This window comes from Ixodes scapularis, unplaced genomic scaffold, assembly GCF_016920785.2.
Source record: "Ixodes scapularis isolate PalLabHiFi unplaced genomic scaffold, ASM1692078v2 PGA_scaffold6__148_contigs__length_123643588, whole genome shotgun sequence".
NCBI lineage: Eukaryota > Metazoa > Arthropoda > Arachnida > Ixodida > Ixodidae > Ixodes > Ixodes scapularis.
The window spans coordinates 95,130,220-95,143,321 of NW_024609881.1; the positions used below are offsets into that span (position 1 = coordinate 95,130,220).

Consider the following 13,102-nt stretch of genomic DNA (forward strand, 5'->3'; position numbering starts at 1 on the left):
GATGCCGTGAACATTCGAGAACCCATCTCGATCAAGGAAAATAAGGGAAAACCTTTCTTGTCTTAGATGTTCTCGGTGTCTGCTGACCCTTGACATCCGCGTTTCAGTCCGGGTTCATTGCGTAGTAAATATTTCGCTACTGCTTTCTTGTAGCTTTCAAATGCTTGATTGTTGGCTTCTTGTATACGACATTACATTCGTGGCACGTTTGAGACCGATTTTCGCGATCTGCTTGCCTTTCTGCGGCAGCGCGGCTCTGCCGAGCCGAAATAAGTGCGAGGCGTTCACTTGATCGAACGCAGTTTTAGCGAATGAAAACGAGACGACGACGTTTCATCGAATGACTAGCGAATGGGTCTAGTTACATAGACAGCTCAAATTAGCTTTCTTTTGTAATGTGGCGCCTTGTCTGCCGCTGCGAAGCGGCGTAAACGAGGGCTCCGAGTATGTTAGCACGCGTCCGTCCCGTCCCGTACCCCCCCCCCCCCCCCACACACACACACACACACAAACACACACTGCGAGCGTCTGGGTTCGAAACTATTAATTGCCAGTTCTAAAGGATGGTACTTACTTGAAGTGGGAGCTGGAATTATACGAGGTACCAGGAGACACTTACTATCGGGCAACGAAGCACGGTGCCTGTGGGGGTCTAGGAACGCTACTGTTCTAGGAACGCTACTGATTAATATTGTGACAGGCGATCAGTTATGATAGCAGACGAAACTTCGACTCGTTTGTTCAGAAGTTCGCGGTGATATTTTATTAGCCCTCGTTACAGCACACCAAGGATCTTAGGCAGTGAAATTCACATCACGCAGGCTCGTCCGTCGTAGTCGAATGAGCGCAGTCGACGATGAGGTGTAATGAGCTACAAAGCTTCACAAGGAAAATGCGCGTGAGAAAGTTTTGAGGAAGTCCAAAACACCGATCCAGCAGACGCACGTACGTACGTTTACTCCGGACTTCATGAACCCGACGGCGCAAGATCAAAGAGCACCGCCGCCATCGCCACCCGGTTTTCTCTGTACTTTGCGCGACGACGGCACTGCAACGGAGGGCACTCGCCTCGGCGTTAACAATCCGCGAAATAGATTAATTTCCCACTCTTGAAGCCATTCCAAATGATAAATGAAAATACCTCGGCGTTGTTGAACATCTGACGACACAACCAACACAACTGTGCCGCTGGCTGCGTGAGCCTGACACAAATGTGCCGAGCGCCTGCTCGGCACCGTTGTTGCTCGTGAAGGCCTGCTTATTTGTAGTTGAGACGATGATTCCACATCTTTCGTGGTGCTTGCAATAACTTCGAAGGGCAGGGGAACCTTCTCACGAGGACGTTGAAGACACTCAACACCGGAGCCACCAAAGCAATCGCACAAACCGTCGCCATGTTTGCTTCTTCGTCACTCGCGGCGCGGTCAACTCGTCGCGAGATGTTTTCTGGCTCGGCTAGACGAAAACCAACAACGGCAAAGTGGCGTATGGACACACGGCTCTCACTTTACGGGCACTATACTCACATACCGCGGTAAACAGGACCGATGCCGGCGAAACGGCAGTCGGCACACCAGCGAAGAAGCCCTCAACAGGAGCCGGTGGCGCAGGCCGACGCAGCCCCCCCTCCCCGTGAGCGTCTGGGTTCGAGATTATTGTTCGCTTTCGCTCCTTGCGGTCGAGGCTAAAAAGAGCACTTCCGGACAAAGGTCTATATGACCGATGAAAAATCAACAAGCGGATTTATCAATTGATTAGTCAATTGAAAAGTAGCGATTAGTTGTTTTTTTTTAAATTAAACCACAGCTCCAATCAACATTCAATGTTTTATGAAAGCTATGGTTTGTGCGAATTAACTAAAGTATATGGGGTCAGCGGTTGTATACAAACCACAACACTAACGTTATAGAAGCATCCGACTTAATAATAATCACTTTACTGAATTTTCGCGCATGTAAAATGATACGACATAACTAGAATTCTGCGTTTTCAGTGTCTCTTTTTTCTCTCAAAATTTGGGCTATTTGTTTTTTTAGGGGTTTAATTTTCTCCTACAGATTCAGTGTTTTATATGTGAATTGGTTAAGTCATAACAAATTTACAAACACAAAAAAAAGAATCTGCAGCAAAACATTAAACTCCGAAAACGGAGTTTAACCGGAGTTTAAAAATTAAACCCCCAATTTTGATAAGAAAAAAAAAAAATGAACGCCGAAAACGCAGACCCCTAATCATAACATTCAGTAGGAAGAAACAAGAGGAAAAACAAGCGTTTAATGAGGAGGGTTCAGCTCAGCTGGAAAAGACTTGCGTCGTCAAGATCCATGCTTCTGAACGTGCGCCTGTAGCAGACGACGCACGGCGGTATCCCCGCTTTCGCATGTTTCCAATTTCGACCGCACGGTTGCGACACGGTTCGATCTCTAGGCGAAAAACGATTTCGCACTCTTTGCCGATAAACCGTCGATCGGAACCAGCGAGCACCCGTTTTGGTGGCTGAGTCAAGCCAGCCAGCCGGCCGCACAGCTAGGCAAGCCGATCCTCGAGCAACTTCCGGCTGTCAACTCGCAAGCTGATTGGCCGGCACCGCGTCGTACGCTTCCAGGTACGCCATGCCGAAATACGCCGAAGCGCCGACATCTGTCTAGATCGGATCGCCGAATGTACACGCGTATTTACGCCGACCTTGAGGTGCCAAGAAAGCGATTGTCCCGAAGCCCGCTATACCCCAGACAACACACAGACATCCGCTGGACATCCAAAGGATGTCCCGACTGGGACATTAGGGACGTCCTGCGGATGTCCGAATAATGTCCAGAAGACATCCGAAGTGAAACGCCAAAGGACGTCCTCAGGATGTCCAGGAAAGGATGTTTCCTGGACTTTATTAGGACATATATAGGACATTGTATATTTTCATACTGGTGTACTAATTTACACTACAGTGGGATAAGACCACACAAGTCTCGAAACAAATAAACCTTTATTATTTCAATGTAAAAAGCAAAGACAGAGAAAAAACATATGAGGTGGCATCAATAAGTATCTGAACAGCCACCACTGAACAAAAAGAAAATGCAGCACCACAGTGCGACACACCTGACCCTTCCTAGCAGGCTTGCCAGTCACTGTGTGGTGACAAAATGAATTCCGAGCTATGCTTGTTTGTTTAAAAGGTATTTCACAACTTTCTGACCGCATAAGGCAAATAAAAAGCTCAAACAGCACGTTTACACCAAATTTCCTGTGAGAATTGGGAAGAACATGTCAAAATACCACACACTCCTCACCAAGCATTTGGTGACCATGATTTAGTAAAAACATGTATAAGTGAGTGGCATGGACATTTAGGCAAGGCCAAGAATTCCTTGGAGACGATGAAGAGAATGCCCTCCGAGAAACATAACATTTCAGAATGCCGAAAAAAAATCTATGTGTTATTTCACGATGACCGTCGGAAGCGCATTTCGGATATTGCTGAACCATAAATAATGTTGAGTTGTTCAGCAATGTCCGAAATCGTTCTCAGAAAGTGTTACTGAATTAACGAGGATTTTTTCTGCATTTTTAAATGTTAGGTTTGTTGGAGGGCATCCTCTTGATTCATTGTTTTCAAGCCATTCTCAGCCTCACTTAAAATGTCCATGCCACTCACAGATTTGTGTAACCTAGATCAGTCACTGAATGCTTGCTGACGGAGTTTCTGAGTTTCTAATGTGTTCTTCTCAATTTTCACAGAAAATGATGTATGGACGTGGTTCGAGTTTTTCATTTGTGTTTCACGGTGAGAAAGTTGCAAAATCCCTTCTGAACAAACAAGCACAGCTAGAGATCACTCTCGCCCTGCACAGTAAATTTCGGCACAGACTGCAAGCTTGTCAGGAAGTGTCACACTGCTGTACTTGTTTTTGTTCAGTGATGCCAGTTCAGAAACGATTTGATGCCCCCTCATATTATCACAGTATTTCACTAGAATGCTTACTTCTGCATATCACTCAAACATTTCCTTTGAAGTGCAGAAACATAGAATATGTTATCACAGTATTGCACTAGAGTTGTTAATTATAAAAAAAATAACACATTATCTAAAACTGAAATACAGTTATGGCAAGGCATAGAAGCAGTACATGCCAAGTACTAAAAATGCAAGTTGCAGGACAGTAATGCCAGTAAAAATGACTAACCCCCTTTCAGCTTAGGTGCCAACAGTGTATAATGATTGTATGCAAGTCGTGCAAAAGAGTTACTTTGGCAAAATCTAGAAAAAATATTGCCATGTGACCAAGGTCAGCAAGACCAGACATCTACATTAAATAATGCACAAAGTCTACAATAGCAGTCGAGCACTGAATAGCTAAATTTATACTAAAAGCAAGTGACATCAGTGACTCTGAACTTGCTTAATACAGGAAAAAATGCATGAACTGCATAGAAAAGAGTAGTGTAAACAAGTGTGACAAACACATCTTGTATAAAGTATCACGAAACTGAAATGCCAGAATGGCTGTTAGAATATTGAATCGATAGTGAATTGCCAAAAAAAAATTGGTGCACATCTTACATACAGGCACTTCAAAGGAACTGTATAAATTGTTGTCTTAATGTACTGTGCTACAATTTACGACACTGGTATCCGTAGGTGGTGAAATTTTCCATCCAAATTTCAATGAATGGCTTTACCTGAGAAGAAAGTTAAAAAATAGGAATGTCTTCTCCTTATCTGCAGCATTCGCCTAACGTCACAAGTCTGGCTGGTGAAACAGCCGACATACGGCCCCCTCGGTCAAAGCAGACGGTCTTTCCAAACCAAAAATGCTATGCGAGTATTTTATTTGTGAACTGCTGCTGCAGTTTATCAGCTGTTGCAACAATCAGATGTGTGCCATAAGCAAGCAAACACCATATGTAGAGAAAAGCATTCAGACTTTTAAACTTTTACTCAATTAAGTTGTTTCTTTGAAAATGTAGCTCTCCAGATACATTACCACACTCCCTGCGGGCACCGCTGTTGCAAATTGTAGTGCAAAACGTTAAGAAACAGACTTGCATAGTTCCTTTCAAAGGGCTGCCCTGTTGAAGTGATCTCTTAGTCTAGTGTAAATGGTGTGCCGTCCTTCCTTCCCATGGACTTTTTTTCTGCCGCTGCCCGCTCAGCAGCATGACGGAGCCACGACATGCCTGCTTTTTCTATGTCCTTCTTAGTTGCCTTGGCTTCTTCCAAGTTTTGACGGTAGGTGAGGGTGCCTGCATATAAAAAAGTTGTTGTCAAGTTCAGCAAGATATTTTAGACTGGCAGAAAAAATGTGAGCTGCATTATGCAGTCAAGCTAACTGCCATATCAACAACTTCAGGCGAAGTATGCATAAGCAGGAACCAATTTCATTATTCTTGCAAACAAACCAAATGAGAAACACAACCCTTGAAGCAAATTTGTTTTGATGTGCCTGCGTCACTCTACAGCAGTAGCAATCAGTTCATCGAATGCTATTTCATTGACAGATCCTTCGACAGCCTCTTCTTCGCGACATAGCCTTGCATGTACTTCTTTGGTGGCCTGGATGTTGTTGGCATGTAATAAAGCGGAGCCTCTCTGCCGACATTCTGTTTCCGCCATCCCCATTACTATCCTAGCCGGCTAAGCCTTTGGCGATTCCAAACAGGCTCACCAAAGGCGGGAGCCGGAGGGGATGTTAAACTCCCAAGCGGAGTGAAGCAAGGGATGACAGTGCACAACGCGGTCTGTTAGAAGGCCTAGCTTGCCGGAATCAGCAAAATAAAGCCAAAAGTCCAATGCAATCCACCTGGCGAAATAGTAAGTGACTAGCTCAAGATGCTAGTAACTGGTACTACTCTCATGAACAGAAACTAGTTGCAAGGACTGCTTCTAAATAAAAACTGGTGCTCAAAGTAGCCAGAACAGCTAGATGATGCAGCGGCATGTGCTTTGTGTAAGCAGTGCCAATGAAATGTGTGTCAATAAAAAGTTGTCAGTGAAACGTGCATCTATGAAATGATACAAAACCCTTCTACAGGTAGCCATCACATTCCCGGGCATTGATTATGTGGAAAAGCCGATCCACGGTACCTGAAGGCTACGTCTCGTGGATCTAGGACCGTTACTGTGTACCATTTTAAAGAAATAAGAACATGTCTTTTTTTCTTCGGTGGTTGGTGGCGGGACAAGTGCAGGTGCCTGTTATAAACTGCTCTGCTGTATAAGAACATCAATGTAACACTGGGAAAAAAAAGTGACTTACACACTGGAAAATATGCTCTAATTATTTCATTTGTTACACTCTTATATCAAGTTATATACCAAATTTTCCAAAAAGGTTTTGCACTATTCTTTTATATTAGACTTCAGTACATACTAAGAATTGCACTTGTGCAGGTTCAGATATCTAACTTACTACACAGGAGCTTGCAGATGTTGAGATCAGAAAACTTGTGTTTTCCCTTGGCGCCACACCAGCTGTACTCGGCTGCGACACTTGAAGATAGTATACTTCTCAAAATTCGGGTGGTCCGTTCTTTAGGTGTATCACCTCCTTGAACTAACATGTGTTGTCTCTGGTAAAAAAGAATCAAAACAGCAATCAGATCAGAAATATGGGCTAACATTAAACTACTAACTCATTTAGAATTTTAAGCATATCACAATCTTAGTGTGGTTTCATAAGCATAGCATAGTGTGGTTTCATAAGCATAGTTCTAATAGCTATGTTGAGATATCGATTTTGATGGCATAGCAGGAACATCTTCCCTACGGATGCACATAAATCTTAGAAACAAAACCACATGCTTAGAAGTATGGGCACTATGAGATCATTTCCGCCCAATTTTGACTCGCCTTCTCGGTACTGTAAGAGTGACCGACATATACACATGATGCAAATTAAAGTTAGGTATATCTAAACTTAAAAAATAAGAATTTATTGACAACACTGAAGTACCTGTTCAGGAATTCAGTCATGAAATGTGATTACTAACACGAAATTGTGTTCATGCATCTAATGAGGTTCTATTATAAGCTATGCTTGTAACTGAACTCTGGCACCTGGTAAGCAAACCTTTATCACCTGAATATTTACAAGGTGGAGTTCCAAAAATACAGTTGCTCATAACAAAAAAAAAAGTTCAATCATGCATAGATGCAAAATACAGAGCTTAGTTTAGAATAACCATCATTTACCATACGAAGTCTTGCTCTCTTGTCAACCTCCAGCTCTTTGTCGAAGTGCACGAAGTCCTGTACTGTAGAAAAAGGCAAGTCCGGCAGGCCCTCTGGATCAAGTGGGGCATCTTCGGTGTTTCTGAGCAGCAAGCTAAAGTACTCGGAGTGAGTCTGCTGTGTCACCTTGATGGAATTCAGTGCCAACAGGATCCTTTCCATAAACACTGAAATGGACAGAACAGAGATGCTTGCAGCCACAGTAGCATCCTCATTGCAGAACTGTTGACATAACATGAAATAGTAACTCTCCGTGATATAGCAAAGTTAAAGGAGTATGAAAGCAGTTTCTGAGAGTTCTTTAGTGACAATAACTCAATCTAAGTGCTCCAAGCGTTCTGAAAACCCGAAATTACACAATCAGGCGTGGCCCATTTTCCTACTAAAAACACGATTAAAGATTGTTACACGCCCCCTTCTCTGAGATGAATATTATTGTGAGGCAGCCAACAAGGGGCGCTTGTCAGCCAATTGCTAGCGATGGCTTTTCGTGCAGCCAACGAGTGGCGTGATTTCTGAACGTGTGGATCGGACTTCTTTTCAAAACAAACTATAATAGTACAAACAGTCAAAATCTCCACACATTCAAGTGTTTTCATTGCTCTAGTGTGTATAGTATGCATGTATTTCTGTTGCCTCGAGATACATAGGCAGTTTCGTAATTTGGCACTTGATATATTTATTAACTGGCACCTATAAAATAACATCAAGAACAATCTTATTCAGAAACCACCTTAGTGCCTCTTTAAATAAAAACACTAAGATAAATACTGCTCCTGACATATATTGTATGTTTTAGGAAAGCCATGCCCCTCACGACAACTCACACTCATTAGAAAAAAACGTTTCTAGACACAATACCTTTTCCGAATCGTCTTTGTCATGCACGTAGCATAAGAAGTAGAAGCCCAGAAACCACTATCGCAAAATTTGTTTCTGATTGAAGATCTAAATCGATATTACATACCAGGCACCTGTGCATCTATGTTTACCCGTCCAGTGCCAGGGTGAGACATGTTCATAGGGGTTACAGGTGCATCTGAAATTTTATAAAATGCTGTTCTTGTTACATCGAGTCGGCTCACAGGAGACCACTGGTCAAATCGGTTTAATCAATTCGGAGCCCGGCGTTCGTCAGCCCGCGCACCCCGAGCCTCAGGCGCTCAGTGCCCACGCTCCTCGAGTGGCCACGAGCTGATAAGCGCCAGTCTGTCAGTCAGTACATAACAGTTCTCAGCTTTGATGTTATTTCGAAGGATATGAAAACTTTAGCATTCACAAAATAAAACTCACCGTGGTGTTGCTGCCACAGTGTTGCCACCGCTAGAGGGACATCATTGGCACCTGAAATTGACAAGCAATTTTGCACAAAATGCTGAATGCTATAAAAATATTTAAAAAAGGTGAGAAAGAAATGAGTCAAATCTATTGAATGCCACTTAAGCTGCAAGATATACCTGCAGGCCGGATGCTTGAGTGAGGTGTCCTGCTCCTGTATAGAGTGTGCACTGGGGGGACGCTGTGGACACCTGAAACCAAAAAGAGTTTTTTTACAAAATGCCGAATGTTAAAGGAGCTGTGCAACAATTTCAGGGCTTTGCTTAAATAATTGTGGAAGTTGATGCCTGACACTTCTGCAGTGAACTACAGAAAACAGATTTTGCCTGGATACCCTAGTTTTTACTTAAAAAAATGAAAAAGATCCAGGTTTTTGCCGCCTCTCAACTCGTGCATCGTCTTCCGGGTCACGTGCACAGTGACGTCACTAGAGTAGGCGCGGAGTTCCGGAAAAGTTCTCTCTTTAGAGCCATCAGCGAGCAGCGAGAACTCATCCGCTGCCGACCGCGTGACCACCCGTCCTTGCCAGTGTGGCGCTGTCCCCCTCCCCCTCCGGCTTCTGGCGGCTGTTCGCGGTTTTGTGGACCTAGGATAGATGGCGCCACTAAAACTCCGTATAATAAAAGTTTTGTCGATGATACCAGGGTGTTGACGCATTTATATATATGTTGGAACGACAAGATTTGTAAAAAGAGTTACCTTTTATCGAGCAGGTATTCGCACAACTTGCTATCTTTCTTACAACGACCCAAGTGACGTCACGCCGCTTGTTTCTCATGGCCGCCGCTCGTGGCTGCAGGTCGGGAAATATTCCAAGTTTTGCCTCGCTATTACGCGGCGGAATCGCAACATTGCGATGAAAAGAGGTGTGTTTTCTGCCATTTGTGACACAGTGAACAATATCAAAAGCAGAAAATGCCAATTCCTTCAACGTTAAAATCGTTGCACAGCTCCTTTAAAGAAAATCCGAGAACATGCGAGAAAAAAATGTGTCAAATCCATCAAATGCAACTTCCGCTGTAAGATCTACCTGTGGGCTGGATACTTGAATGGGGCAAAATGTTCGCATATGGTGTGTGCACTGGTGGACCCAAGTCATCACCTGAAATTGAAAACAGATTCTCTACAAAATGCTAAATGTTAACAGGAAATTCAAGAGCGTGTGAGAAAGGAAGGAGTCGAATCCATAAAACATAACTTTAGCTGCAAGATCTACCTGTAGGCTGGATGCTCGGGCGGGACATCATCCTGTTCGTGTGGGATGCGTGTACAAGCTGGACATTGTCGAGACCTGGAATCAAAATTAAATTATCTACAGAACACTCACCTTGTGCACAAGCAGTTACCTATGTACTGTGGCTGCATGCGTGAAGACTGGGCACGTGCTTGGGATGTGGCTTGGGACGTGACAGTTTCGTACAGGGCTGCAGAGGAAATAGTCACACTTACTCAATCCATGTACCTGAACATGCACTGAAGAGACATAAGGTATACACACCAGAGTGATGCAGAGGTGACTTAGAGAAGTTGGCACCTGGAAAAGGAGGAATAGTTGGTAGTAAGCCGTTTGAAGTTACACTAGATGTTTTCAAAGAATTATTTTTTTCAACCGTCCTAGAGCATCGCCAACAATGCACGATGCCATACCTGTTTTCTTCCGTGGCTGGGGTGGCGTGGGTGGTTTTGGTGGTTCATATTCATCGTCGGAACCTGTAGTGTCGGTGCTGTCATCATAGTCAAAAGGAAAGGTCGGACGGCGTTTTCGCTTGCCACGACCTAGCTCTTCTTCACTAGTGAAGTCTGACGTATACTCCAGAGCCTGAAGTTTCTCCAGCGCCTTCTCATATGTGTCTGAAAGAAATTTACGCATTGAGAACTGGAAAGAATTTAGAGCAAAAAAGCATTTACAGCCCAGTCCTTGATCAGGCATTTGACCTGCATCCAACTGTCTTGTGGTTTGACGCCTTCGATTGTCATTCGACGACGCTTGTTAGGATTTTTTTTCTTAGGCCAAAATGTCGTTTCAGTGCTTTCAACGAGCCATGTTTTGTGAATAATGGCCAGGCTGTGATCTTCTTCAGGAAATGCTACAATAGCAAACTTGTCACCTGAGCGAAGCAGGAAAGGCAAGCATTTGCATGTCCACCGAGTTATTTTTCCCTCTTTAATGCAGCATACTAAAACCGAACTAGCTTGTCCAGTTCATCTACAAACAATATCATAAACAAGATTATTAATAAACAAGCAGCCATAAAAAAATTTCACTGTAGGTGCACCATTGGAATAACGGCAAATTTGTTTGCCAATGGGAGTCTCACACATTTCACTGCAATTTCTGAAAGTGGCCAGAAGTGAATGTCAGACAGTTCAGATGCAAGGAAGATGTTCAGCAATGATGAACTGCAGGGATAGCTGTAAAGGTCTTCTAGACTCTGGTACCTCCTTCCAACCAACACTGGTTGATAGTTCACTGCAGTGCGTGCAATGTTTTCAACCTTGATGATACTCTTGTCTTTTAACATGCAAGTGCAGTCTTTTTTGTTTGTTTTGATGGTGATGCCAGCAGGAAACGTCACGGTCTTGTACTGAGGTCCAATGCATCCGAGCGGCAATGGTCGACCTTCATGCCTTGCTGTCAGCTTGAAACTTTCTCCTCCAAGGAATACAGAGGAGACGGGTGGAGTCGATGCTGCCGACTCTCCAGTGTTGACAGCAGGAGATGCAACCAAAAATCGTTCTTCTACGATTCGATTGTAGACTTGCTGCAAGGGCCTTTCTGGTTTGCGTACATAGCTTTTGAGTTTACGCATGTAATTTTCGAATGGGAAAGCACTATAGTTGTGAAGAGGTCCATGAACTCTTACGTCGCTTGCCACATGAATCAAGCCATGAACATTGTGAGAGACTGCATGTCTACCATATAGTGTTATGTAGGTCTCAACAAAATGCCTTAAGAGCCTTTCTGCATACCCTAAGTGCTCTCTACAGAGTAATGGGCTGCAAAGTATGGTGACTGCACAGTGAAGTGTCATGAAGTTGTCCATCAGAGGCTTGGGGATCCTTGACCTCAGCACCGCTGGCCCCGTGTAAAGAACAAGCAAGCGAAATTCTGACGCTTTCCACCTATCAATGTCGGACAAGCTGCGTGGCTTCCGAGACATGTCTGATGGCACATAGTGCCTCATTTCAATGTTAGCTCCTGACACAGAATCTCTTGATGCACTTCCAATGCGGTAGGTTTTATCACCTTTCAGCCAAAGGAGTACAAGCTTGCGCACAACACCCAGACAGATGAGGTGCATATAGTCAAGTGGCACCTGGTCAACAATATCTATGGGAAGTTCTTTTAAGGGGGGACACTGGCTAGAGGTCAAACTTTTGAACTACTCAAGTGATCAGAATGAAATTTGCAGGGGAGATTTAGCTTCAGATGTAGGTGTACTGTGCAAACTTTCAGCTCTCTGGGACAAATTTACATACCTGCATAAGATGATGTGTCACTTTTCATTAAGAAATCTATGATATGCAAATCAAGCTATTAAGCATCATTTTGACTGCTTGAATATAAAGTGGGGGATATAGGACCTCGGGCTATCTAGTTTTAATAACTTAAATGTAAATATTTCAGGAAGAGTTATTAGCTCAAACTATGAGATGCATATCTGTCCTCTGTCATTTTTTGAAAACTTAGTTTTTTATCACTGAGGACTACAACCTGAAACAAAATGAAGTAGATAGCCCAATTCCTGAGTAAATTTCAGTTCAGAAACATCTTGATTGTGGTATCAGAATACTTTCACCTTCGAACAAAAGATTCCTTCGTATGAAATTTGCAGCAAAAAGTGGAACTGAGAAAAATGCATTCAAACATTGAACTCCTTTACTTTGTTACTGCCTCACAATGTGTTGAAAATATTTTATATCAACTTAACTATTTGGCGTATGGTTATCAAATTTGGTGTAAGGGTGTATAATTAGTTCCTAAAACTGAAAATGTCAAAATTAAAAAATGAATTTTTTCAAAAAAATTTAAAATTTAGGCCCATGTCCCCCCTTAAGATAGTTTCCATGATGTGGTGGTCCTCTTGCTCTGCACGCCTAAAGCTAGCATTTGTTCGTAATGGAGTATCAAGATCAGGGAAGCACATTCGTCCCCGCACAAATTCTCCTTCAGTCGTGCACTTTGAGCAACTGAAGTAGCCGCTGTGCCCTTTGGTGCCAAGAATGTATGACTTGGCAGGCGCGTCGCAGATTATTGCTCCAACTTGCACTCGGAAGACCCTGTTGCCAATAGCAACACCTTCAGAGAGAACACCTTTCAGGTCAGACACAAACGGACTAAGGAAGACATTTGACTGAAGAGCCTTACACTGGCCATGATAGACACCAACTGGAAATGGGTCACTGCCTGCACAGTTAGCAGCTTGGCAGAGAATGGGCCAGAACTGATCCCGCGTGCTTTTCGTCAATGGTAGTCCATCTACATTCACATGAAGGATTATTGGATCCGGTATATTGCGCACAGGTTGCAGC

At 43.5% G+C, this 13,102-nt stretch overlaps 3 protein-coding genes across 3 annotated transcripts; all 3 read right to left on the reverse strand.

Annotated features, from left to right (window-relative positions):
* Positions 1 to 4,572: 4,572 nt before the first annotated feature.
* LOC121046763 lies at positions 4,573 to 7,399 on the reverse strand. Its single transcript, XM_040501348.1, has 3 exons — positions 7,193 to 7,399; positions 6,411 to 6,570; positions 4,573 to 5,244 (listed from the first exon to the last, which is right to left on the reverse strand). The coding sequence occupies exons 1-3, from the start codon at positions 7,391 to 7,393 to the stop codon at positions 5,087 to 5,089; spliced, it is 519 nt and encodes a 172-aa protein (XP_040357282.1). The 5' UTR covers positions 7,394 to 7,399; the 3' UTR covers positions 4,573 to 5,086.
* A 1,048-nt stretch (positions 7,400 to 8,447) lies between these two features.
* On the reverse strand, positions 8,448 to 10,465 carry LOC120840812. Its single transcript, XM_040211538.2, has 7 exons — positions 10,217 to 10,465; positions 10,068 to 10,103; positions 9,916 to 9,993; positions 9,786 to 9,860; positions 9,600 to 9,671; positions 8,689 to 8,760; positions 8,448 to 8,575 (listed from the first exon to the last, which is right to left on the reverse strand). Exons 1-7 carry the CDS (start codon positions 10,437 to 10,439, stop codon positions 8,448 to 8,450), a joined length of 684 nt encoding a protein of 227 aa, XP_040067472.2. The 5' UTR covers positions 10,440 to 10,465.
* A 351-nt stretch (positions 10,466 to 10,816) lies between these two features.
* On the reverse strand, positions 10,817 to 12,687 carry LOC120840806. Its single transcript, XM_040211529.1, has 2 exons — positions 12,629 to 12,687; positions 10,817 to 11,920 (listed from the first exon to the last, which is right to left on the reverse strand). The coding sequence occupies exons 1-2, from the start codon at positions 12,637 to 12,639 to the stop codon at positions 10,831 to 10,833; spliced, it is 1,101 nt and encodes a 366-aa protein (XP_040067463.1). The 5' UTR covers positions 12,640 to 12,687; the 3' UTR covers positions 10,817 to 10,830.
* Between the last annotated feature and the right edge of the window lie 415 nt (positions 12,688 to 13,102).

Bases quoted from the DNA above. Each gene is read 5' to 3' on its own strand.
- LOC121046763 (XM_040501348.1), bottom strand. From the start codon at position 7,393: ATGGAAAGGATCCTGTTGGCACTGAATTCCATCAAGGTGACACAGCAG. The intron at 6,571-7,192 runs GTAAATGATGGT...CTTTTTTACCAG, and splicing joins AGAGAGCAAGACTTCGTATG to AGACAACACATGTTAGTTCA. The intron at 5,245-6,410 runs GTAAGTTAGATA...TTTTATATGCAG, and splicing joins CATCTGCAAGCTCCTGTGTA to GCACCCTCACCTACCGTCAA.
- LOC120840812 (XM_040211538.2), bottom strand. From the start codon at position 10,439: ATGCGTAAATTTCTTTCAGACACATATGAGAAGGCGCTGGAGAAACTT. The intron at 10,104-10,216 runs GTATGGCATCGT...CTCCTTTTCCAG, and splicing joins CCAGCCACGGAAGAAAACAG to GTGCCAACTTCTCTAAGTCA. The intron at 9,994-10,067 runs GTGTGTATACCT...TTTCCTCTGCAG, and splicing joins GTCACCTCTGCATCACTCTG to CCCTGTACGAAACTGTCACG.